We start from the raw sequence: 26,380 nt of genomic DNA, 5'->3' as shown, positions 1-26,380 counted from the left end.
AATGTTTTCCTAATATTGGCAAATAATAAATTTTTTTTTTGGAAAAATACTAAAAACACTTATAAATTATCCTAACTTATGAAAGAAAAATCTATAACTGAGTTATGAAATATTGTTAAATATTTTCAGATATTAATTTTTCTCAGAAAATCAGAAAATTATATATATATATATATTCCTTTGGCATTCCTTAAATCCTCTTTTGTTTATATTTACTGAAAAAAAAAAGAAATTGATTTGTCTTCACACGTGAGAGATGAAAAGCACGCGCGTCTTTCCCCAACCGCTACATACAGTTCATCTTTGGCACGCGTGACCAAATTCTTCCTTGTGTTAACTCTCTCCTCTTAGTTATTGTTATGTTTCAACAAAATAAACGTATAACAATATTAGCTACTACCATAAACCTTTGTTGGTCGGAAGAAAAAACTTTGGTTATGGACCTTATGGGTTATGGGCTAGGCAAGTTGATGTATGTAGTGCTGACAGGAAACACTTGAACTCACGATATCCATATTACATAGTCGGAGACGGAGTCACACGAACCCCGACTATTTTTGAAGAAGAGAGCAAAAGATATGTGATTATGTAATCCTTTGTTTTACAGTAGTTGTAACACATAAGCTTGATTCATAGTAGGCTTGTAGACAACTAGAAGAGGCACGCTGATCACTCTTGGTATTACTGTATTAGTACATTATCGAATCGCAGCAGCCAACATGGAGACTTTGTGAAATTAAGTCCTTATTATTCAAATATATTACTTCTAATTTGAACGTTGAGGCTTAATTTTGATGTGGTCATCAGGTGGGATAAACATTCGCGTGTACACTATTACGATTTAATGTTCCAAGAAACGATACAATATTGCGTGTAAGATCTTATACATCTAAATATAACACTAGTTTTATTATACGACTACTTCATGAATGATTACAGTATAGCAGCAATGTAATATAGGAATGTTTTCCTAAACTGGCTATATATAAGAAAGACCCTATGCTTGGTGAAGATTCATTATAGGGTATGTACATGTGTGAGTATAAGATCTTATATCTAATTATCACAATTGCTTTGATATATACACCAACTTACCTTTTCATCAAATTTTAAATGATAAGAATAAAAATGTTTATGTTATATCGTTTGTTCGTTTGTAAACCGTAATATATATATATATATATATATATATATATATATATATATTTACAATGAGCTAGAGCACGATATTGTGGTACTGGTACACATATTTATAGTCGAAGCTAGCTAGCATTGGTAAAATAATAGACGCAGTCACGCAACTAGTACTAGTTATTGTTTTTATCGATCACATCACATGTTCATCAATTTCACCATCACTCAGATTTAAGTTCTTTCTAAAAATATGTCCAAATGAATAAGAACAAAGACATGAAAAATGGTATAGTCTCGTGTATATTTACTTCTCTAATATGCTCGTAACAATGTTATCTATGCTGTAATGTTCTTTTATGCATGTATATAGTAAAGCCCTCTTGCTATTTTTCTTTAAGAGAGCTCTCAATGAAACAAAAGAGACATTTTCGATTTTAAAATTGATTGATCAGTGATAAAGTTCCCTCACTTTTATTCCCTTGATCAAGAACAGGACAAATAATCCATTTTCAATACAATAATTTGGGGGAAACAATATTGGACAGCTTATTTCTGGACATAGTAAGATGGGTACAAACGTTATTTACTGATACTCATGCAAACAAAATAAAGAAAAAGGAAAAAAACCAAAAATAACTAAGACAAGAATAACCCACTAATATAGCTAAATGAAACCCATGGAAATGTTATGGGTACACCAATAGATATATATACGCACATTTATTTGTTTATATATATATATATGTATCGAGAATAAAGAAGTTAATGAGATGATGATGTCTGAGATATGGAGCAATGTGCCAATTGATGATTGAAATAAGAAACACAAGTAAGTTATGGCTTTTATTACCAATGTAGCCCAATTCACCCTCCCTATGTAGACAACCTTCTTCTTGTTCTTTGCATAGGAAACATTTCTTCTATTTTTTATTCCCCTGTACTCATTTTAACCTTTTTATAGGTTTATTAAACCACTTCTTAGCATTGACCCATCTTCTTGTGTAACTATGTTGTCTTTCTAATTCCACTTGGTCTTATCGCTCCACGTTTTATTGTGGTGTGAGACAGACAACGTGTGTATATAGAGTTTCGACAGATGATAATATTTTAACGTTTCGAATACTATTGGTGGGCAAAATGTTTTAAAAATCATTAGAAGTGGCTGTATCTATTTCCAACTCTAACTTTGCTAGTTGATAACGTTAGAAGTGGCTGTATCTTGAACGCTATCGAAGGATGAAAGATAACACCTCGAATGTTAACCAATATTATCAAAACTCTAAATTCACTAACTAACGTAAAAATTAATCATCATTAATAATCAGCTAGTCACATATTTTAGTTGGTTTATAAAGTATGGACTGATAACTTAACTTAAAGTGTTCCACTTGAAGAGAAATATTCTCTGAGATTCCATCGTTTCACCTAATAAATTCTGAAAGGATCTCCTATTTGATTCCATCCTAAGGTAGAGTGTCCGAGAGCTTTTTTTTTTTTAATTAGTCTTTTGGTCTTTTCTTTGATTAGTTTTCGCTTAAAAACGGATAGGAAAAACTCATAAAAATACTATATATAGTCTCATTCAAAGCATCTCTATAACCCTCTTGGAATTGTTGGCTTGGGATGACAGTAACCCCCCACATTCTTATACTTAATTAGACAGTTACAATATACAAATCATGTACTTTATTTGTTTATAATATATGTTTAAGCGTGTGAATATTTAACAAAGAAAAATAAGATAGTTGCAATCCCAATATCTGAGTAGATGCTGCCCATTCCTTCTATGTAGGGTTTATAGAGATTAGAAACACATAAGTAAGTTTGTAAATTACTGTGTTTTATTATCTGCATGCTTGCATGCGCAATATTTTGTTTGTTCGCTCTAGTTTGCCTCCACATTAATCTTCTTGGGGTTTTCACTTCCGACCCATTTTTTATTTTATTATAGTAACCATGACGATGCAGTGATATCACAATTCCATTCGACAATACTTATTCTGTTCAAATTGAAAGGATATATGAAATTGGGTACATGAAGTCTTGTAAGGAAACAAAGAAAAACAGAACTTCGAAAAGTGGATATATATTTTTTTTTGATAAAACGAAAAGTGGATATTTTTGAAGACTAAATTCTTCTTTTTAACACAAAAGGTTAATGTTTTTTCTTTAACCGGTTGTTATGATGTCAAAGTTTTAACGGAATTCTACATTACTTTAAAAAGACACTTTGGTTTTTTGTTGTTGTTTTTCAAAGAAAGTACTAGTTGCCAGAGATGTAGTTCATTTTGTTTTAAAAAGGGGCTATAAGTTTCATTATAAAGTATTCTTAATGTTCTTGGAATGGTCAACATTCGTTTAACATTTTTGAATTTACCAAAAAAGAAAAGTAAAAAGGTCAGTTAAACTTAGAGAAAAATCCGAAAGCTGAAACTTTAGTTCAAAAGCCAGTTAAATTTTTAGTGTAACGTTGACCGCTTTATGATTACTTCAGTTAAAACTTTGAATTTATAACGATATTCAATTCATATTTAAACGAATACTCAAATACGATTTTTGTGTAAGTAACTTTGTCAAAAAGCGAGTAAATTATATTACCGACAAAGAGGCACCAAGTTATTAGTATAATACAAGCTCATCTATTTATTATGCATGTATTATTATTGTATATATATATAGTACTGACGAAGCAGAAAAGTTTCCACACTTTCTATCTGACATGATATTTTTTTTTTGTTAAAAAGTATTCAATCCCGACAAATTGGAATGTTTATTTTAATTTGATTGAATGAATGTTAAGGCCTTGAATGGCTGCAGATTTTGAACCAGTTTTTAGTTTTTGATTTTGCAAAAACTAGTTAATTAGTCATTCATGATTCCAAAAAAATAGATTTCCTAAAAATTAGGAAAATTAGGGCCATGAATGTTTACAAGTTTTTAAGTGATTTTTGAATTCAAGTTTTTAGTTTTTAGATTTTGATTTATGGTTTTTAGATTTTGTGTTAAAAAAACATTTAAAAAAGAAAATAGAAAAAAGAATTCAAATCACGATTAAAAATGAAAAACTAGTAAAACATAGATTTTGGTTTTTTTTTTTTCTTTTCCAACCAAACATTAATAAATTAAAAGAGAACCCCAAGATTGGTTGCCCAAACAGAAAGAAAAGAGTTTACAAAAGTGGATTCAGAAATTAAACATCTTGAGGACCGAGCAAGACAATCCGCCCTTACGTTGACGTCTCGAGGGATTCTGACTAGGGTGAAGGAAGGATAAGAAGATCGGAGCATCGCGAACTCCTCCAACAAATTCGAGAAGGCGGGCCAATCCTCCGGCGTCTGCACCATCGCAACTAACTCTGCACAGTCCGTCTCAAAAGCCTGGCAGACTACTCCAGCCTCCATTAAGGAAGTCATAGCCCAGATCAATGCTTGTAACTCCGCGTGTAAGGGATTAAGGCCTCTTCTGTGACTTCGTGCTTCCAAAAAGATCGTTGAATCTTCTCCACTGCAACACCACCATCCCAGACCCTGCAAAGGATCCGAATTTTTCCAAGAACCATCAATCTGACAACGGGGAAAAACACCTTTGTCCTCCAATAAAGGAGGAGGATCCAGATAACGCGTCGAGTATGCTTTGGTCTCGTCCCACAATAATTTATCATTTATTGCTTGATTCAAGATTTCAATTGGCTCTACCTCGATACCTTGGAAAACCTTTTTGTTCCTATCTTTCCAAATTGACCAAATAATCCATGGAAGGCAAAGGGCTATATCTGGGACTCCGGATACCTTGGTTTTTCTTTGAAAATTTACAAAACGCAGTAAAATCTGGATTCCTTAATTATTAGAAAAACCAATTTTTGCATAATCTTGATTGGCTTAAAAGTAGATTTTTGTAAAATCTAAAATCAAAAACAGTTTTAAAATCCACAGCCATTCAAGGGGATTTTAAGTGATTTTTCTTATTTGTTCATAGAATCCAACAACCAAGTTTTGTGGGTTTAAAAAAAAACTTAAGTGACATTTTTAAAAAATTAAAATTAAAATCAAAACAATAACTAAATGTTTAACTATAAGAATTTTAAAATGTTGTTTAAAAATTAGTTATATAAAAACCAAAAACTAAATAAGTTACCATTTAAGATTATGCAAAAACAAAATCTATACCAAAAATCAAAAACTACAAAATTAAAAACCAAAAACTAAAAACCAATTATAAACTACAAAACATTCAGTGCCTAAGTAAGATGAAGAAGAATTATATTAGTATTAAATTTTTCGTTTTTCAGTTTTAGCTTTAGTTAATTAAATGTTGTTTGTTTATTTATTTTACCAACCTGGAAAAAGGTATATTTAAACTAATACTCCTTTCGTTTTATATTACTTGTCATTCTAGTTGATTTTACACATATTAAGAAAATAATTTAATTTTCTATTTTATCCTTCATTAATATATTGTTTCATTTGTTTTAAATAATTAATAAGCTAAAAGTTGGGGATAAGACTGCAAATTTGATTGATAAAATTGCATCGTAAACATAAAATGACAAGTAATATGAAACAAAATATTTACTCTAGAATGACAAATAAAAAAAACCGGAGGGAGTATATAGCTTTGTATTGATATTAAAAAGTGAATTTATTCTTTCAGAGGGTAATCATAGTTAACGAACGAGCTATCTGATATATATATTCTCTAAACAACATCATTGTATACATCAAACATGAAAGTAGAAATAGACATTGTAGTCTGTAGAGATCCTATCGGAAAATGTCTGTATGCTTATTACGTATCCGGTCAATGACAATTACAAATCTTGACGATCTATCTTTCATGAAAGTTGTCTACAAAACTTCTTTGTTTTATATTAGAAATATCAAGATTGATCCCTTATTACACGAATAAATGGAGAACAAAAAATAGTTACTGAAATATCTAACATTTATTCAGGTACTAAATTATTGGTTGGATCTTGTTAGATAAATGTATAGAAATATTACTATTTTTGGCTTCTATATTATGGTGTGAATTTAAGATTAATCCTGTGTATGATCTAGTTATAGGTTGAGGATATTGCTTGCTTCGTTAAAAGGTAAAACATGAACGGTTTACCGTGTGTGGTACACTCTAAACCAAATAACTTATTTTGGAGATTGAAATATTTCGGAAATATGATACCTATTTTTTTTTTTTTAATGTAGTTACTAAGTTATATTGTTAACATTTTAAAATCTTTTGAAAGGACATCCCACGTAAAATTCTGTAGGAGACTATGATTACACCCCGGCCGGGTAAAAATTCTTGAATGAACAAGACGTCAAACCTAATGCAAAACCATCTAAGAAAAGGTTGATATGATTCCGACAATATTTTTGAATTATGGCTTTTACAAAAAAGAACATGTACCGCCTCGAACCGAAAATAGAATTCCTAGCATTGTTTTTATCCCTACGGACCGACGCTAAATCCATAAATTAAGGAATAATAAAGTTAAGAACAAAAAAAGAGACAACAAAACAAGAAAGAAAAAGATGAACATGGATTTTAAATGGGTCAAAAGGGACCAGTCAAAGGTTAAGAAAGGGACAAATCCGTTGTTTAGTAGTTATCATAAAGTGTCGGACAGTTAATACCGTTGCATAAAAGTCAAATCTCTCTCACATTTTTTCACTTATCACACTAATTAATACTATAACAACTCAAATTACCCTCTCATCTCATCAATCAAACCTTACAAAGAATCAGTCTAATCGTATTGATTGAAAAGAGCCATGCTCTTATTTAATTTATTGAAACTTCTTTTCTTTCTTGGGTCAACAGTTTACAACATTTTGGTTTACGTAATATATATATATGTATAGTGAAGGGTATATTCTATAATATAATGAAGACAAAAGGAGAGATGAGCTAATTTGTAGGCAAGAAGAGTGGCGGAAGTATGATGGAGAAGAAGCAAAGAGACATTCATATGTTTTTATCTTTCTTTTGGGGGATTGAAGTTTGTCCTTTGTTTTTGGGGACATTATCTTACATTGATTTCAATTCCCTCAACCTTTCGGCCGTCTCTATGCCCCATTTGTTTTTTTTACACATTTTTTTTTGTTTTGTTTTTTATCAAGTTCATATTGAGCGCCTACAATTCCAAATATTTAGTCACTGTATACACATGTGAATCACACACATAGCTTTTCTTTTTCCTTAAAGAAACAGAAAAATGAATCACTTAGTTATATCTAAGTTTATATTATAAATATTTTTCTTTTCTTTTTGAGAGATCGATCGTGTTATAACGGCCAATCAAATAGTGTAAATATTGATTCCTAATATTGCATGTCGATCAAGTCCCCTTTCTGAAATATATAGTGCGCACTAGAAAAAAAAAAGATTGAAATAGTTAATAAAGACGTGGAGAATATGTTATTTCGGGGAAAAAATATCGACAAATAATTAGAAAAGCATGCATCGACATCAGTTTGCTACATAAATATGGTTAAAAATGTCTTGTAAAGGATAATGGATTTTATAGGATTCACCAAATGGAGCAAACATGGAACATGTTCATGCCTAATGAATGAGGTTCACAAGTCAAAGAGGGTCTACTTGCGCTGACCAGAGTTACAAAGCTGTGTGTGGCCCATAACTCACGGCTTGGCATATTCAAAACCCTAATATTACTTCATCTTTTCTTTTAGATATAAACATTTTACGAAATTCCCCATCACTCCTAATTATATACTATAGTATATTAGTATATATAGTGTATTTATATATATTTTCCTTCAAACTATCGACGAGAAGTATTCTTTATACTTTTAGAGATATGCATGTCTACATGTTATAAGAACCTCAAGGTATTTAATTTGCTAGCAGCAGTACTGGAGTTTTATTATTTCAAATAAATGGGGCAAACGTAAACTTATTTATTTTAGCTTTATAAGAATCTCCGATTCAAACGTAACTATAAGTCTTTTCGGATCGAGCTTAAGCAAATCTATATATCAGACAAAAAGTTATAACAAACAAAAGCTGACTACAAAAACATTTGCTTTCTTTTGTTTGGGCTTTCGGCTTTGCTTTCTTGTTAGGCTTTCGTTTGTCATAGAAGTTCAACTCCTTTGTGCTTTCTGTTCTGCATGCTACAATTTGAATAAGAATTACTCCTTTTAGTGTTTTATATATGTATATATAGTCCTCAGGGCCGCTTATGAGATAATTGTGATTCCATACGAAACACAAAACGAAGTCGAACCATAAGTAAACTGAAAACACAAAAAGAAGAAGTAAAAAGAATTAATTCAATGAAAAGAAACTGTTTGGCGTCACCTAAACACAAATTCATCTTCCTATATATTTTTATTATGTAGTTTGTCTATTACTTTTAACGACAGCTTTACTTTATTTACTACAATTTACTAATAGTTTTACTGTTACAGTTTAAAGGATCTCACTTTTGTTTGCCTTCTTAATTAATATGTTATACAAAAAAAAAATTTAGAAAACTTTTTATGACTCAAATGAGTAAATATCTTTTAAGTGGAGCCCCATAAAGTAGGAATCCTACGTAAATGTTTCATGCTAAGGTGTCTAAGACAAGGCCCCGATAGTCTATATATGATCATTGGGAGCTTTGTAAAAACTATCCTTTTAGCTGATTTAATAAAAGTAAACAATCTATCTAACAAAGTTTATGCTTTGCTTTTTTTTTTTTTTTGAAAAATAAAGTTTATGCTTTGTTTAAACCAAAGAAAAAAAAGAAAGTTTATGCTTTGTTGTTGTAACTTGTAAGAGATTGTACTTATGGAATGAGATTGGGACAACATCAACGTTTTGTGGGTAGCATCATTACCAACAGAACCACGTACGTCTATCGGCAATGGAAAGCAAGTGATGCCCTTCATCATCATAATTCATAAACTGCTTCCAAAGTGTATCTTTCACGTTTCTGCAACAACAAAAAAAATATTACACGTAGAAATCTATATTTTGACTTCAAATTGTGAATATATGAAAATAAGACATTTTTGTAATTTCAAATTGTGACTCTGGATCAACAAGAAGTCTCTCAAACAAAGCTGTTCTCAAACGGGCCAACAAGCTGTGCAGCAGCCCATTAACCAAAAATAACATTACAACTTAAACTCAAAACCCTTTATATTCGTATGTGCTACCTAAAAAGTCATATATACTATCTAACTACATTAGCTATGTTTCATGAAACTTGAGTCATATAACCAAATTCATAGGACAGAGTGACAGACCAATTGAACTCATCAAATGCTCAATGGTCTACCACCTAAATGGACCAAATGCTAAAAAGCCTATTTGATCAGTTGAGTGTGTTGACTTATCGGCTAAACGCAGGGATCAGTCTCTTTCCTTTTGAAGGAACAATATACAAATTGCAAACTCTGGAGATACTTTGTTCATTCCACCTCAAATTGTATTGGTTCCATTTTAGACATTGCTTGACTTTAGTATTTTACCGGTTTTCATATTCAATTTGCTCAGAGGATCGGAAAACAGAGAAGCATTAAGAAGACCACAAAAAAATAGAGAGAAAATTTGAACCAAAACCAAAGCGAAGCAGTCAATGGCAGCATTCAGACAGACAAAGAACACGGTCTCTCCGGTTTTATCTTAATTATATGTTTCTCAAAAAAAATAAAAGACCCATTCCTTTACGACCTTCGTGCATCCAAGGCAACAAACATAGGCGAAGCTAAGAGCTTAGTACCGTCTGAAACTGCCATCATCTCACAAATCCTCTCTGCTTCGAAGCACCTGTTACATTTCATAACTCGATATCAGTCATCAAATAGTTAAACGCAAAGAGCCCATCTATAAATACATTAGAGTTGAGTCATACCCTCCAGAATATGCGTTTTTGAGAATAGGAAGCCATAGATAAGGTGCTCAAAATTGGCGCCTTGGAGGCCTAGCCTCAGCTTCTGAGACTCTAATTTGTCTGCCGTCCAAATCCTATAGACCACAGTAAAAATATATCAAGACTCAAAACAGTTGTTAGATTTGATCACCTCTTGTTATATTGGTACAAGTAAGAGCAAAAAGATACTTACAGCTCCATTCAAGGAATTGATAGCATTTTGGACCTCTTGAGAAGAGTTGTATGTAACAAACCCAAAACCCTTGGATCGACCACTGTCCCTGTCATAGATGACTCTAGCCTCAACAACCTTTCCTTGCTCAGCGAACAAACTCTCAAGAGCCATGTCATCAACTCCCCAAGAGAGATTACCCACGTACACACGGTTTCCTGAACCACCACTAGAACCTCCTCCATATCCAGAACCTGAGCCTCCAAAGCTGCTTCTGGGACCTCTGGAGAAACCATCTTCCCTCTTTGGTGGAGGAGGACCCGCGTTAACTCTCAATGGTCTACCATCCAACTCCTGCAGTTTCAACATAATATCCAGAACATTAACTAAAGCAACTTGAAGTTTATGCAATGTGAACAACAACAACAACACAAAGGTTCAGGCTTTTATCATTACATTCACACCTAAGAAAAAAGTTTTAATTTCCAATACACTAACACAGCTTATCACAGGAATATAGAAGAACAAGATAAACACACTAAGCATACACCAAAACACAAACGCATACCAATCAACAAAGGAGAATTCATATCCAACAATTAACAAATTAGAGTCAGATAAAGAGTGAAGTGAAGTATCATTCTTACATAGCCATTGAACTGCTGAGCAGCAGCCTCAACTTCAGAAACTGAAGACATAGTCACGAATCCAAAACCCCTGCTTCGTCCTGTTATTTTGTCATAGATAACCTACAAAAAAACAGAGAACCAAACAACACAAATCAAACAAAGTTATCATCTTTATCTCTTCTCAGAATCTTACTGTAACCAGTAACCACACATTTGCAATATTGGAATCAATTGTAAACAAAAACCCTAAAAAGAACAGTTCTTAACTATCACAAAATTGAGTAAATAAAAACCCTAAATCAAATTACCTCAACCATCTCAACATTTCCAGCACTCTCAAAGAGCTGAGCGAGCTGAGCACTGTCAACGTTAAACGGAAGGTTACCAACGAAGAGTTTAAGGTCAGCAGAGAAAGATTGCTCCTGCTGGGGCGGAGGCGCGGCGTCATCAGCGAAACCGTCTTCTTCAACCTCGAAGTCTGAGGAAACAGCGACGTTACGAACGAAGCGAGAAGAAACGGGAGAGCTGCTCCATTTGGCGGAGATGGAGACGGAAACGGAATCGGAATTGAGTTTAAAGGAAAGGGAAGGAGGTAAGAGAGAAGCGGAGGCTGGTCTGGAGACACAGAAAGGAAGGGATTTAGGGTTGAAGGTGGAGAGAGCGAGAGAAGAAGCTGAAGCAGCCATGGGAACACTACTGTGGAAGAAGAAGAGATAAGGTTTAGGGGTTTTTTTGGGTGAAAGAAGGATTTGAGAGTGGAGATAAGATGCAGTGTCTTCGATATTTATGGGCAAATCGGAAAAAAAATATTAAACATTTTTGCATAAATATCTCAAACTAATTTTATTTTCTAAATTTCACCTCAAACTATAATTTGTCGTCTAAATATCCTGATTTCTGTTTTATGCAATACTTTTAGTTTCTCAAAATTCAGAAACATCTATAATTTTTCTGTATTTCTCTTAATATAAAAAGTTACATGTTAAAATATTATTTAGTTTTATATTTTAGTATGCTTTTTGTATTTTTACTTTCCCAAATATTTTTTGTGATTTTTTTTTTTTTTGACGATCTTAGGGTAAAATAATTTTTGTGATTATATGTGTGTTTTTTTCTCACTTAAACTAGTTGTGTGTTTGGTTGTGGTTTAATTGGGACAGTCTACTACTTGTCAGAAAATGAAGTTGTGATGATGGATGAGATGAGATCTGGACCGTTGAATTTTGGATGGACAGTGGAGATGGCACGTCTCGTGCTAAGGCAAACAAAAAAATCTATGAGAAGATAAGATATTTTTTTACTAAAAGCCAATGGAAGATGCAACACAACTCTTGTTTCCAGCACGGATCTTTCAACTTGCTTGCTCCAGAGCTAAAAAGAAAAAGTGAAAAATCTGTTTACGTACTTAAACGACGACTTCAAAACGGAAAAAAGATTCACAGTAGTTAAAAACTGTAAATCAGAAAACAATACAGTTCCCTACCAAAAAGAACTGATTATACAAACGTCTCCTTCAAAACAAGTTTCAGAACAAAGGATTTATTTGGATAACATAAGATTGAAGTTCTTGAACTAACAAACGAAAGAAGAGCTAAGAAAGAATCAATCACTTGTTTACGTTTCTATAAAGAAACAGTGTTTTGTTTCTTGATTTCTTGTCCCTTTTTGATCATTCTAGAGAGAACATCAGCTTGCTTTGTGTTCCCTTCCTGGTTCAAGCTCTTGATCAGTTCATCACAGCTCTTCCAATCTGTTGCACTTCCTTTCCCCATGATCTTACACAGAACCGAGTACGCATTCAGTGTCTTCCCAGCTCCTAAAAGCGCATCCAACACTTTGTCGTAGCTCGAAAACTCTAAGCTGAGATCCCTCTCCAGCCCGAAATCTAACAGCTTCAATGCTGCAATCGTCTTTCCTTTCTCGCTCAGGACAGATAAGAGGCTGTCCAGATCAGCCGTGTGTCCGTTTTGGTTCAGAAGATCTATACGTCCGAGGGCTTCTTCTACATGTCCTCTCATTAACAGAGCTTCCAAGATCTTGGCAATCAAATCCATGTTTTCTTCGATGCCAACGTTTTTATCTATCATGATCATCATCACACGGCTTGCTGTCTGCACCCTACCATCCTCAAACAAACTCTCAATCACTGACCTGGATAGTGATGAATCCGGGACATGCCCATCTTCGACCATGCTGTCCAGTGCGGTTTTCGCATCTCCAGGCTCACCTTTGCTCATGTAGCTCTTAATGAGCAGCTCATATGCGTTTGATTCTCTAGGGACACCTCTCCTCGACATAATCTTCAGAATCTCGTAACTAGAATCCGGGTTTCCTTCTTTTGCATGCCCACGGATTAGATTGTTTAACGCATCTTGGTCTTGAACACCTCTTTTCATCAGCTGCCTGAAAAGCACTTCTGCTTTCGACGTTTGGCCATTGTTGCACAAATACTCGATGATCGGGTTAAAAGCGCTGGGCTCCATTTCCAGAGTATCCTGATGCCTCAATATGATTTCTTTCTCAAGTAGTGTGTCTAAAAGCTTGATAGCACGATTGTATGCATTAGCCTTGCATTGATTCTCGATCAAGACACCGTAATGTCCTGCTTCTGCTGGAACATTCAGTGTAGCCATGGCTTTAAGCACCTCAGTGGCAGCTGCCATATCCCCAGCTTTGCTCTGAGCAACCAAAAGCTTAAGAAAGATCGAGTTATCTTTTGGAGCAATGTGTTTCGCCATCATACTCTTCAAAATACCCTTAGCCTCCACCATTTTCCCAGCATCACACAGTCCAGGCAACAACGTCGAATACGTCGTAGCATTAGGCTCAATACCAGAAGATCTCATCTCCTCAAAGATTCTCAACCCATCATCAACTCGGTCCACAGAAATATATCCTTTAATCATCGTGGTGTAACTCACAACACTAGGCTCAATATTATCCCCTTTCATCTCCACAAACAACTTCTCAGCCTCATCCATCTTCTTAAACCGGCAATACCCATTAATCATAGTATTATACGTAACAGCATCAGGCGAGATCCCACGAGTTTTCATATCTTCAAAGAACCTCAACGCAGTCTCTAACCTCAAAGACAAAAAGAACCCCCACAGCATTAGATTGTAAGTATGCCTAGTTGGCTCAACACCTTCACTCACCATCTTATTAAAATAACGTTTCGCCATCATATACCTACCACGTCTCAAAATCACCTTAAACAGAGTATTATAAGACTTAATCGTCCTCTCCACACCCAAATCTTTCATCTTCTGAAAGATCTTAACAGACTCTTGCACAATCCCAGCTTTGCCATAACTCTCAATAAGCACAACAAACATATCCTCATCCCAAGGAACACCCTTTTCAGGCATATCCAATAAAATACACCGAGCGTAATTAACCTTGTGAACCTCACCCAACATCTTAATCATTTTCATATGGTTATCTCTATCGTGACTAATCAAACCAGATCTCTCAGTCCATCGGAAAAACTGAAGAGCGTGCTCTAGCTTCTTAGCACCGTGTAACACGTTATAGACTAGAGAATGATCCCATTCAGGTACAAGATCTCGGATCGAGTTCTGTAAACGTGTCGTCCAAGCACGGTTATCCATCATTCTACATATTGTATCTTCTAGCTTTTCATGGTTTTGACGCTTACCTCGTTGGAACCTTTCTCTAATCGGCCTCGTCTCCGTCTTCGTCTCGGGGTTTGCATCTGTGGTTTGGGTTTCTGGGTTTGCGTCTCCTGATGTTTTGATGTCTTCGATTGAGCTGAATAAACGGGAGAGTGAGAGGAAAGACGAGTTTGACGATCTGGGAAGTGAGAGATAAACCCTAGCTTTTGATTGATAGGGTTTAGATCTGGTAATGAAAGCCATTTCCTGTAATCTGAAATGGAACCTTCGTGTATAGAATCTTTGTGTTTCGAATTTCTGAAAAAAATTTCAATTTGACATGAAAGAGCTGAGTGAGAAAGAAGGAAGAAGAAGACAGTGAAGAGAGTTTTAGTGATGGGTAGGGTTTAGGGCGGATCCGAGATCTTGCTCCGGGTCGGGTTGAATTTGAACCCGGTCCGTTTATTGTTAGTATAATCAAGCCCGGTTCAGGTGTATAATAGCATAGGCCCAAACCAATCTATATTTCATAAAACGAACTAGTTTTGAAATTGTTGTTGATCATATGAAAGTGATCAAATTTGAAATCATCTCAAGCTTTCGAGAAAACATGTTATTGAGTTGAGATTAACTTTTTCTGCAAAACTAGAAATGTATATATACCGTTTGTATAAATCTACTTCACCATGTTTGATTGTACAAAACATATTTATGATACATTGTGTTGTGACTTGTGAAGCAGAAGAGAAAGAAGAGAGATTTGATTCTATGGTAAGAAAAAGGATGCCTTTTGTTTTAAACTATGCTTATGGATTCCTTCAAGCGCAACACGCTTTTAAAATCTCTTGAATAGGTGGGTCATCTCCAGCTTCTTTGTCCTGAAATGTTCCCCAAATATATATAGTTTAGTTACAGTCATGAGCTTGGAAATTGGAGACTAGTCTTACATCAGTACTACATGACACGGTTGTAAAGCATAAAGATTTACAAAAAGAAGAAGAAGAAGAAATAACCTTGCGGATGTAAGAGATGTTATGTTTTCCAGGTCCAGCAACTAGGATTCCGCCTTGTTGCCTGCACGAGTTCCCCCGAGAACATTAATCAAACACATCGTTAGTAAAGTTATCCGGAACCAATTATTAACCGCACTCTTAAACCTACCAGCCGCCTCTTTCTACTGTATCTTTCATAAAAGAGAGTTTCCAGTCTTGGCGGTATCCTTCCATGTAAGACTCTATTATCTTCATAGCAGCCTATAACATTACCACAGCAGCTACTTAAACCACAAAAGGCATAACATTTTGGTTATCTAATTAATATCCCAAGTAGAAAGTCACTTTACTTTGGGGGTAAATGTCACAGTAACCCCTGAAACAAATTCAAGCGCCTCGTATGATGCGTGGTTTGGATCTGCATACACCTCTGAGAAACAAAATTGATTTGAAAATTAGATCATGATTCTCATAAAAAGCATTCACCTGTCTTTTACAAGTAGCCAAAAAGCGAAAACTGAGAATCAAAACATACCTCCTTTGAAATTAGTCTGTTCCACAAAAGTATTAGCCTGCATAGATGGTGGTTATAAACGTGAGACTCAACAGCTGAAAGATGCTTACAGTAACTGTTATATTCAAAAATGTGTTAATTACCTGATCGATACTTCCTGGTCCAATCAGAACAAGAGCAACACCAGATGCATCCATCAAATCCTAACAAAATCTCAAATGTATCACTACCTCACTCAATGACTTCAATTTTTATAAATGACCAATCTTTTTAGAAAAACCAAGATCAAACTAGCTGTTACCTTCTTTTCTGCAAGATAAGCTGCTCGTTTCCGACAGAGCACGCATCTGAAAAAAAAAAACATTAAACAAACCAAATCTTAGATAAGTCACTAAAACCAAATTCACCAAAACCTAATAAGAAAGTCCAAAACAAGTTTAAATCAAACCCAAAATGACGAGCAAATGCAACAACAGTCTTCCTATCTTTCCATAAATCAGAAATCGGAATCTCATTTCCTCTCAAATCCAAAACCTTCACTTTATTTAACAACTCAACAGTCTCTTTCCCAATTCCAGTTCCTGTTTCGATAAAATCGTCATCACATAGTAAGAAATCTGAAATCTTGACACTCAGTTTCATCTAAACACTTCAATAAAACTCACCTGAAGCGCCAGTAATGGCCGACACAACAGTAGCCCTACGCCGTAGAGAAACATTACGAAAGTGAGATTTGACAGAATAACCAGGAAGTACTGTTCGTAACCCATGAACCACCTTCACCTTTGGCTGTAAAGTTATAGAATTAATCGTCGATGACGATGGTGACGATAGAGAAACCGCCATTGTTGCTGCTTCCTGGAGAAACAAAAAATAAAAATCTCAACTTTAATCGAATTCGGATTTTCTCAAACCGTTGGTTAATCTCGTGGAGTTGGGTTAGTACACGTGTCTGATGACGTAAGCATGATCTGTTAGAAAAAAGTCATATGCCACGTCGGATAAGTTAAGGGCAAAACGGGAAAAGAATCTAAAAGATCCTTTAAAAGAGCATATGTTCTCTCGTGCACGTTCTTCTTTAGGGTAAAAAAGCTCTCAAATCTCAATCTCAATCTCAAGCTCACGCCAAGCCCAAGCCGCTGCTTCTATCTCTCTCTCTCTCTGCATTTCTATATCTGCAATGGCGAGAATAGTGGGACGTGTGGCGAGATCCTCCTCTCTCTTTGGCTTCGGTAACCGATTCTACTCCACCGAAGCTAGCCACGCGTCTTCATCTCCTTCGCCGTTTCTTAACGGCGGTGGAGCTCGTAAGGTTGCTGCGAAAGATAGGAATGTTCAGTGGGTGTTTCTGGGTTGTCCTGGTGTTGGAAAAGGTACTTACGCTAGTAGACTGTCGACCCTTCTCGGTGTTCCTCATATCGCTACCGGTGATCTCGTCCGTGAGGCGTTAGCTTCTTCTGGACCTCTCTCCCAAAAGGTGCGACCTTTTTCTCTTTTTTGACTTTCCCTGTGATTGAGATTTGAGACAAGATCTCTTCTTTGTTCGGTTTTGGATCCAAGTAGTCTGAAATTAACATCTTTTCATTGGATCTGAAGAATTTAATCTATCTCTTGACAGATCTAGTGAACTAAAGTGTTTCTGGTTACATTTGGTTACCATCATAACTGATCTATTCGTATAGATTAAAGTCAATGGCTTTGTTTTGTTTGTTTGCATAAGAGTTAAAAGACTCATCATTTTGATGTTTTTGATTGATGTAGCTATCGGAGATTGTAAACCAGGGGAAGTTGGTGTCTGATGAGATTATAGTTGACTTATTATCCAAGAGACTTGAGGCAGGTGAAGCCAAAGGTGAATCAGGGTTTATTCTTGATGGCTTTCCAAGGACCATGAGACAAGCTGTAAGTTAATCATTGGTTTCTACATTTTTAAAGCAAATTGAGCAAGTTTTGATTCTCAATCTCTATCAACGTTTTCTAATACTGGATTGTCTTTTTGTTTCAGGAAATACTGGGAGATGTAACTGACATCGATTTGGTCGTGAATTTGAAGCTACCTGAGGAAGTTTTGGTTGAGAAATGCCTTGGGAGGAGAACCTGTAATCAATGTGGTAAAGGTTTTAATGTCGCTCACATCAACTTAAAAGGTGAGAATGGAAGACCTGCAATTAGCATGGATCCGCTAATGCCTCCACCTAACTGTATGTCAAAGCTCATCACTCGAGCTGATGATACTGAAGAGGTTGTGAAAGCAAGGCTTCGTATATACAGCGAAACCGTAAGACCCTTTATCGTTGTTCTGTTTCTAGTGTATAAATATCTAACTTAATGAAACTATCAAGTGTTGATTAGTTTCTTTTTTCTATATATGCAGAGCCAGCCTCTTGAAGATTACTACCGTAGCAAGGGAAAGCTAATGGAGTTTGACTTACCTGGAGGCATCCCGGAGTCATGGCCAAGGCTATTAGAAGCCTTAAGGCTTGATGATTACGAAGAGAAACAGTCTGCCGTGGCTTAGTTCACAATCAAATCTCCCCGGTATTTAAATTCTTTGCATGTGGAAGACATATGCCTGAATCAATTTTGTGTTGGAAATAAAAGTATAAAAAAAAAAAAAAACATCTTAGATTTGTGTTTTTACCGCAATAGAAATAATCATACACACTTGCAAACTATTAATCTTTCCACGAGCCCGTGATTTCGGCTCCATGAGAGAAATTTTCTGTATCCAATGATTGTTTGAGCTTGCTAGTTGATAATACAGGATTGTATCAATACATTTACACTACTTGTTATGTGCTTCGTGATCAGTCTTTATGCTCTTGTGGTATGTTTTGTTGGCGAATGTGATGATATTGCGGCTGGCCGAGCTGGCTGGTTAAAGAACTCAACCAGACAGTAAAGTAAAACAGCCGCATACATTAAAAACGGGAACTTATAACCAGCTCTTGACTGTCCTAGAATTGGCGGTGCGGGATAGAATTGTTCCTTACATCATGGAATTTGATGCCTAATTATCAGCACTTTTGTATTATTTGCTCTTTTACTGTATGTGATCTCAAAACCTATCTTATGTTTTTCCGTTTGCTACCCTTGCGATTCTTCTTCTTATGAACCGGTGAAATAAGATTCAATTGAAAGGCCAAACCGGACGTAGCTAGTTGCAATTAAAAATGTTCCTTACATCATGGAGTCGATACTAATTATTGCCAGTTGTGTATTATTTGCTCTTTTTACTGTATGTGATCTCATAATCAAGCTTTTGTTTCTTACGTTTGCTCTCTTTAAAATTTTGAGTACAAATTGAAAGGCTAAACCGGACCTAACCCGGTTAAATAACGACGATGAGTCGATGACAAACATGTGCGCAAACCAACCGGGTTCTCCTTTCTTGTTTTGAAAAACTTTGATAAAAGAATTATTGTCAAGAACGAATAGATTATATTAATCTTTATTTCAAAACTTTGAAGATTTGAATTCTAATAGAGAAATGACTAATGCAAAACTATGAAGGAATCACAAGAAGACAATGAAGAAGTTGAAATGAGAGTATGAAGCCAGAAGAAGAAGTATGTTGCCTCGCTTTCACGGGATTTTTCGCCCAGTCTTTTTTGCTTTTTCCCGCACCGAGTTTTGGAGGGTCTCATACCTTCGGGGCAATCAGAGAGTAGAGTAGTAGTCACTCTAATTCCTTGTATAGGCTTTGGAGATGTTACATCAAAAAGTATGTGGCCTTGAATGGTATTCTTTCAGAAATATCATTCGCTATCCTTTGGATTGTTGCAATCCCCTATTTTTGGCATTGTTTTAGCCACTTTGTTTGTTGTATTTTGGTTTGGATTCTAAATTTCTGTGAATTCTATTTTAGGTTTACCCATATAAGTGGTATGGTGTTTGTAAGGCTTTCCCTAGAGGAGAATGGGTTTTGGTTGACAAAAAAAAAAAAAAAAAGTTGAGATGAGAGTTAAAAGGAAGAAGAGATTTATACATAAAGCTGTGTACAAGTTTGTTTATACATACATTGATTAAGCTTCAACAATCTTCTTAACTAAGAACCTAACAAATTAGTTAGACAATTAATAAATATCAACTCTAATATCTGTTGAAAGTCCAACATCGTTGAATATTGCAAGCTAACAACAAAGTAAAACAACAGTAGGTTGTTTACATAAATTATATTTTTTAAATGATCATTGGGCAGTGGTATTTAATAATATTTTACTTTCAGTTCCATTATATACAGTAAGGTTGGTAAAAAATACGAAAGGAGACGAGAACAACATGATTGTAAATAAACCGGATTTAATTTGGTTCGGTTTACTTTAAGATAAAAAATATATAGGTTGGTATGGTTCTGTTCACGTGTTTGCTAAGAACAAAACAAGTTGGCGCGCGTGTCAACAACCAATACGACATTTTTTTGGTCGCTGTGACCTTGTCTGTCAACTAAAAAGCGAAACGATGTCGTTTCTGTTCTGGCAACGTTTTCCAACTAACTTTCTAAACTCAACTAACGTTCAACGAGTGACCCACCATCTTATTCTTTCTCTCATCTCTCTCTCTCTCTTTCCTTTTCATGAGCTTCTTCATCATCGCTATAGACTAAACGGACCTTGATCCATCCAACCATTCCCTAAAGTGACACGTGTATACGTTACAGTGTCGGCCAAAGCTCAACGAACTCTCTCATCGTACGAAAGGGTATATGAATATCATATTGCAATCATCGTAAACCGGATTCGGATATGCTTCTTGGATCCTAACTCTCTTTGAAATAGGGTTTACTCTCAAATCCTTTTCACAAGTTCAGTTTCTTTTGGAATCTCACCGTGAGTACTACTTACTACTTCGATTTCTCTCTCTCTTTTGGGGTTTGTATTTTTTTATTGGTATGATTGTATCTTATGTGGGCACATATGTGTATCAGCAAGTTTCTTTTCTTATCTTATCTTTGCAACTATTTTTCCAAGTTTTATATATAGATCGAGAGATTTTTTATGATTGGATATGGGAATTGATGTTTCTTCAATCACTTTGTTTGATCTTTGATCTTGCTCCACCTTTTCCTTTCCTAAATTGGGCAAATGAGTTTTGTCTTTCATCGATTAACGAGTTGGTCATGAACTAGAATCATGAGAAACATCTCTAATAGAATGTGGAATATATGTTTTTTTTCAAGCTGATAATTAAGGTCGAGTAATGGAGGTGAAGGAGGGTGATAGAGTGGTAATAGCAAAACCTGTGGCCTCGAGGCCTTCTTCAAGTTCTAGTTTCAGGAATTTCACTGAGCTTCTCACTGATTCAATTACCGTATCTCCTCAATCTAATTGCCATGACATTGTAGACGTTGCTATAAGACCAAAGACTTTGAGGTTCAACCAGCCAGTTGCAGCTTCGGTCTCATTTCCACGGGTATCGATCGAGTTGTCTCTTTAATACTTGGCATTGCTATCTTCTTTCTGAATCTTCTGCATCTTGGTCTTGACTCAACTCTTTCTGATAATCTTAGGTTGAAGGAAACACTAGTAATGGAATTGGAAAGTCTTGTGATGATTCAGATAGCAAAAGCTACGTTGTTTATAAACCGAAAGCAAAGCTTGTCTCCAAAGCAACCGTCTCTGCATTGGCTAATATGGTAAGTCGCTTTCAAATATCTTCATGATTACTGATTTTGGGAAGTTGTTTTGACATATTTTTTTCTTCTCTATATTAGCTTCAAGGGAACCGGCAACAGACTTGGAGACAAACCGAAGCAGTAGGCTATGGGAAGAGTGTGAGCCAAGGTACATATCGATCCGGTCCTAATGTAGTCCAGAAAGTTCCAACCTTTACGGAATCAGAGACCTCTATTGGGGACAGATCTTCAGTGGACGGATACAACTGGAGGAAATACGGACAGAAGCAAGTTAAAGGAAGTGAGTGTCCAAGGAGTTACTACAAATGCACACATCCCAAATGTCCCGTGAAGAAGAAAGTAGAGAGATCAGTGGAAGGTCAAGTTTCAGAGATTGTGTATCAAGGTGAGCATAATCACTCAAAGCCGTCTTGTCCTCTTCCACGGCGCGCTTCATCAACAACCTCTTCAGGGTTTCAGAAACCACCAAAAGCGGTTGCTTCTGAAGGATCAATGGGACAAGACCCTACCAATAGTCTCTATTCTTCTCTTTGGAGCAATCAAAGCAATGAATCTTCTAAAAGCAGAACAGAGAAGATGAATGAGGGTTGTGTTATTACACCATTCGAGTTTGCGGTTCCCAAATCGACAAATTCGAATGCTGGAACTTCGGATTCTGGTTGCAGAAGTAGCCAATGTGATGAAGGCAGCAACGGAGGAGAGCTTGATGATCCAAACAGAAACAAAAGAAGGTAAGACTAGGGCTTGTTTCAAACTCTAGTTTATGCGTTTGTGTTTTTTGCATTTCTTGTATTGACTTTGTATTTTGATAACAGGAAGAACGAGAAGCAATCGAGTGAAGCAGGAGTATCGCAAGGCTCGGTTGAATCAGACAGTCTTGAAGATGGATTCAGGTGGAGGAAGTACGGACAAAAAGTGGTGGGAGGCAATGCGTATCCAAGAAGTTATTACAGATGCACGAGTGCTAATTGCAGAGCAAGGAAACATGTTGAGAGAGTGAGTGATGATCCAAGAGCTTTCATTACAACCTACGAGGGTAAACATAATCATCATTTGCTCTTGAACCCTCCAACTTCCTCCTCTACTCTTCCTTTTAACTCTCCACAGCTTTCTAAGTAAGAGACATTTTTTTATCCATTCATGCTTTCTCTTTTTTTCTTTTTTTCTTTTTTGTTAAGAAATAGAAAAAAAGAGAAAGCAAAATTGGTATACACAATCACCATTTGCTCTTTTACCCATTTAGCTTCATATATAACTTTCTAAGCAATCCATTTAATCCCATTCATGTATTTTTCTTTGATCTTTATACCACAGTAGTTAATTAATCGTGTGAATCTATTTTTATTTACATTAAGATTGTAAGGATAAAAAGACTGATGTTATTTTAACAAAACCAAATAAAAATGAGTGTTACATTTTAGGTGTCCTCATGATAGAATCAAGAAATTGGTGTTGTAACTTCCTACTACATGGATGGTATAACGTTGGTATCGTACTTCTTATCCAAGAAACAAAAGATAAACTCATAACCTTAATGAGCTAACCTATCTGCTGCTAGATGATTATATTTTTGCGGTCTGAACTGAAGGGATAAATAAACTACTAATACCTGGGGGATTGAAAAGGTCGGCCATGTCTTGATATTAAGAAGCCCTTCTGCGTCACTTGAGTCTGATTCGTAACATTCTCATAGTCATGCACGCATATATAAAACATGATTGGCACCATCCAGGAATGTTACATAAATTAGTGTCAGTCTGTCAAACGGAAGGATGGCCAACTAGTCAAGCAGCAACAATAAGCAGTGTTTAGTTGGGTCCTTAAAGATTCGAAATATTGGCCGAGTTTCAAAAGATCTTTTGTTGGGTTGGAAGTTGGAACACAATTGCACCAGTATTACATTTTCTATTTGAAGAATAGCTGCAAATTGGAAACTATAATTCTTGAAGATGGATACCATATAACAAACAATCATAATTATAAAACTTTAAAATCAGAAATATATAGATGAAATAGTTTTAAATATGAAACTGTTTGATTTAACAAGATTCCAAGTCGATTCAAGCGTCAAAACTTCATTAAAGATAAAGAGATCATCTGAAACATATCCAAAGCTAATGGAAACAGCACAAAAACTCTTTGATGTAATGCAAACATAAAGGAAAGGACGATCCCTTAACGATTGGCCTTGGCAACTCTCTCAATCTCATCTTTCTTCTTGATGGCATAGCTGCAAGAGAAGAAGAGCAGATAACAATTATCAGCTTCTAACTAATACAAATGCAAAGCCATGAAGAAACACACAATGTAGATGATGAGGTTGTGTTTTAATTACCTGTTGGAAGACCCCTTGGCAGCATTGATGAGTTCATCAGCAAGGCACTCAGCAATTGTCTTGATGTTTCTAAAGGCAGCTTCACGTGCACCAGTGGTGATCAAGAAAATCGCTTGGTTGACACGTCTAAGAGGAGAGATATCAACGGCCTGCCTCCTAACCACACCAGCAGATCCAATCCTGGTAGCATCTTCACGAGGACCACTGGTTCACACAAAGAAAACAAACCTCATGAGATTAAAAAAAAAACGTTCATAGAAACTACAGGTTGTTTCAATATCACCACAATCTTAAATTACCTGTTAACAATGGCATCAATGATAACTTGAATCGGGTTCTGGTCTTGCAAGAGGTGGATGATCTCCATGGCATGCTTGACGATCCTAACAGCCATCAACTTCTTACCATTGTTCCTTCCGTGCATCATGAGAGAGTTAGTGAGCCTCTCAACAATTGGGCACTGTGCCTTTCTGAACCTCTTGACAGAGTATCTTCCAGCAGTGTGGGGAACAAAGGTTGCGTGTTTCGCTGACTGAACACCAATGTAGTCAACAAGACTAATGTCTGTGACCTACACATACCACAGATACACAGATCGAATACAACAAAATTATCAGCCTCAATCATTTGCAACACACACACAAAATCATGACCTTTGAAGTCAATTTAGAGATCCCAAGATCCAAGTGAGTGTTATTATCAATAGTGAAGCAATTTGAACTAATTCAAACAATGAAGCCAATGTAAAGTACTCATATCAGAACAGAGCAACCATTTCAATGTCTATTACATGTCAAGAGATAGAATCATTAACAAGGCTAGATTACAGCTAAATCTAGATTCGAGAAGAAACTGCAAACGAGTAGATCGATTGGAACAGAACCAAAAGAGTATCACAATCTACGAGTTGTTGTTACACACAAGAGAGAGATGAGGAAAATTACATTAACATCATCAAAGCTCCAACGGTTGAAGAGCTTGACCTCGTTGGTAAGCTGTTGTTGAATCTCAGCGTCGATTTCTACGGCGGCGGCCATGACTGGGAGTGAGGATTGGAGAAGGAGGAAGAGAGAAGTAGGGATCTTTTTTAAGCCGCGGCTTGAAGAAGAAGAAGAAGAAGAGGAAGCTCTCGCACACGAATGAAGAAACCCTAGAAAACGAGTGAGGTATGAAAGTAATGTTCTGTTTATAAAATGGGTTTTTTGGGCCTTGATGGGTTCTAATATGGGCTATTGGGCTTTGTTTTTCTTTTCAGATTTTGATTAGAAGATAGTTAGTTTTGATGCTAATAAGAGCTTGACTGGTTCAAACGCTGCAGTTGCGGTTGCGATTGCGGGAGATTGCGGAAGCGGGAGATTGCAATTTCAAGCGTTATTAAGCGTTTTGAACGACTGGTTTAGCGGTTTAAAATTGGTGCGTTTGCGGGAGGTTTACGACTGGTTGACCAGTGGGTGCAATAGCGGTTGGAACATAAATAAATGTGATATATAATTATATAAATGTTTTAAAATATCAAAAACTTTATTAAACTTGATTTATAATTAAAATTCGTTAAAAATACTAAAATAATTATTTTAAAAACAAATAAATTTCATAGTGAAATACTTATTACTTTATGCATTTGACTTTTTACCAAAACTTTAATCAAGTAATTTGATAAATAACTAAATATATGTTTTAGATCGTAGATCTTCTTTCTCAAATCTCACACACTCAATAAATTCTGTGGGGCAGTATTTGCATCGGTAGTAATGATCAAGCGAGAGCTCAGAAGAGTCACTCGTTATTTGTTTTTATATTTTTCACAAATAATCTTATTTACTTAAATTTCTGATGAAATGTATATCTATTTAGATTTTTTTTGAACTTATGTGCGATGTGCCATTAAATTTACATCAAGTTTTCCAGGTTATTGTTAATTGAAATCTTATTTTCTTCCAATTGTTTATTTTTTAATATTCTCAATCGTATCCGTAGTTCATTTTCTCCCATCTTTAATGAATAAAATAGTTAGGTAAAAGATATATATAAAATATATTTCATTATTACTGATTTGTTTCAAGTTTTTCAAAAAAAAAAAAAAATTCCAAACGCAAACGCCCGCAACCGCAAACGCTTGCGGGAAGCAGCTTTTGGAATTCAGTGGTTGGGAGCGATTGGGAGCGGCTGAGAGCGATTGGAAGCGATTTGTATGATTGGCACCAATCGCTAGCAACCGCTACTACCCGCAAACGCAGCGTTTGCGGGAGGTAGCGGGAGAACCAATCGACACCTAAGTAGCCTAAGTTAGATGAAGATGTTACGCCCAACCAAAATATATAAATATAAATGTTTATTTTTTATATCTATCTATAATAATATATTAGTTTTATCTGCTAATCAAAAGTTTAAAAGCTCCGTTTTGCTAATTGAAAAAGCTCTTTGTCTTGTACAGTTTTATTCTTGTCTACTTAATCATCTATCATCAT

General features: G+C 35.6%; 6 protein-coding genes across 7 annotated transcripts; 2 read left to right on the top strand and 4 right to left on the bottom strand.

Moving 5' to 3' along the window:
- Positions 1–9,646: 9,646 nt before the first annotated feature.
- On the bottom strand, positions 9,647–11,940 carry LOC104785792 (RNA-binding protein CP29B, chloroplastic). Its single transcript, XM_010511062.3, has 5 exons — positions 11,128–11,940; positions 10,838–10,939; positions 10,212–10,544; positions 10,001–10,113; positions 9,647–9,915 (listed from the first exon to the last, which is right to left on the bottom strand). Exons 1-4 carry the CDS (start codon positions 11,503–11,505, stop codon positions 10,048–10,050), a joined length of 879 nt encoding a protein of 292 aa, XP_010509364.1. The 5' UTR covers positions 11,506–11,940; the 3' UTR covers positions 9,647–9,915; positions 10,001–10,047.
- A 321-nt stretch (positions 11,941–12,261) lies between these two features.
- LOC104785790 (large ribosomal subunit protein mL102 (rPPR5)) lies at positions 12,262–14,700 on the bottom strand. Its single transcript, XM_010511061.3, has one exon. The coding sequence runs from the start codon at positions 14,698–14,700 to the stop codon at positions 12,442–12,444; it is 2,259 nt and encodes a 752-aa protein (XP_010509363.1). The 3' UTR covers positions 12,262–12,441.
- Positions 12,295–16,852, bottom strand: LOC104785789 (thioredoxin-like protein AAED1, chloroplastic). The gene is made up of 9 exons (XM_010511060.3): positions 16,608–16,852; positions 16,391–16,523; positions 16,244–16,289; positions 16,086–16,145; positions 15,964–16,000; positions 15,779–15,858; positions 15,598–15,689; positions 15,450–15,510; positions 12,295–15,314 (listed from the first exon to the last, which is right to left on the bottom strand). The coding sequence occupies exons 1-9, from the start codon at positions 16,786–16,788 to the stop codon at positions 15,255–15,257; spliced, it is 750 nt and encodes a 249-aa protein (XP_010509362.1). The 5' UTR covers positions 16,789–16,852; the 3' UTR covers positions 12,295–15,254.
- A 122-nt stretch (positions 16,853–16,974) lies between these two features.
- On the top strand, positions 16,975–18,730 carry LOC104785788 (adenylate kinase 1, chloroplastic). The gene is made up of 4 exons (XM_087452025.1): positions 16,975–17,419; positions 17,704–17,844; positions 17,948–18,220; positions 18,317–18,730. Exons 1-4 carry the CDS (start codon positions 17,123–17,125, stop codon positions 18,458–18,460), a joined length of 855 nt encoding a protein of 284 aa, XP_087308151.1. The 5' UTR covers positions 16,975–17,122; the 3' UTR covers positions 18,461–18,730.
- Positions 18,731–20,468: 1,738 nt separating this feature from the next.
- On the top strand, positions 20,469–22,994 carry LOC104785787 (WRKY transcription factor 44-like). 2 transcript variants are annotated; one of them, XM_010511057.3, is made up of 5 exons: positions 20,469–20,771; positions 21,122–21,354; positions 21,452–21,577; positions 21,656–22,308; positions 22,393–22,994. In XM_010511057.3, the coding sequence occupies exons 2-5, from the start codon at positions 21,142–21,144 to the stop codon at positions 22,694–22,696; spliced, it is 1,296 nt and encodes a 431-aa protein (XP_010509359.1). In that variant the 5' UTR covers positions 20,469–20,771; positions 21,122–21,141; the 3' UTR covers positions 22,697–22,994. The 2 variants fall into 2 exon arrangements, with proteins under 2 accessions (XP_010509359.1, XP_010509360.1); XM_010511058.3 differs by having other exon boundaries at positions 20,519–20,771; positions 21,134–21,354.
- A 587-nt stretch (positions 22,995–23,581) lies between these two features.
- On the bottom strand, positions 23,582–25,141 carry LOC104785786 (small ribosomal subunit protein uS7z). Its single transcript, XM_010511056.2, has 4 exons — positions 24,857–25,141; positions 24,212–24,483; positions 23,913–24,116; positions 23,582–23,807 (listed from the first exon to the last, which is right to left on the bottom strand). The coding sequence occupies exons 1-4, from the start codon at positions 24,947–24,949 to the stop codon at positions 23,753–23,755; spliced, it is 624 nt and encodes a 207-aa protein (XP_010509358.1). The 5' UTR covers positions 24,950–25,141; the 3' UTR covers positions 23,582–23,752.
- Positions 25,142–26,380: the final 1,239 nt, after the last annotated feature.

This window comes from Camelina sativa, chromosome 5 (genome assembly GCF_030686135.1).
Source record: "Camelina sativa cultivar CO46 ecotype springtype chromosome 5, ASM3068613v1".
In the NCBI taxonomy this organism is placed as follows: domain Eukaryota; kingdom Viridiplantae; phylum Streptophyta; class Magnoliopsida; order Brassicales; family Brassicaceae; genus Camelina; species Camelina sativa.
Note: the sequence above shows the minus strand (reverse complement) of the source record. Positions and strands in the feature narration are given on the sequence as shown.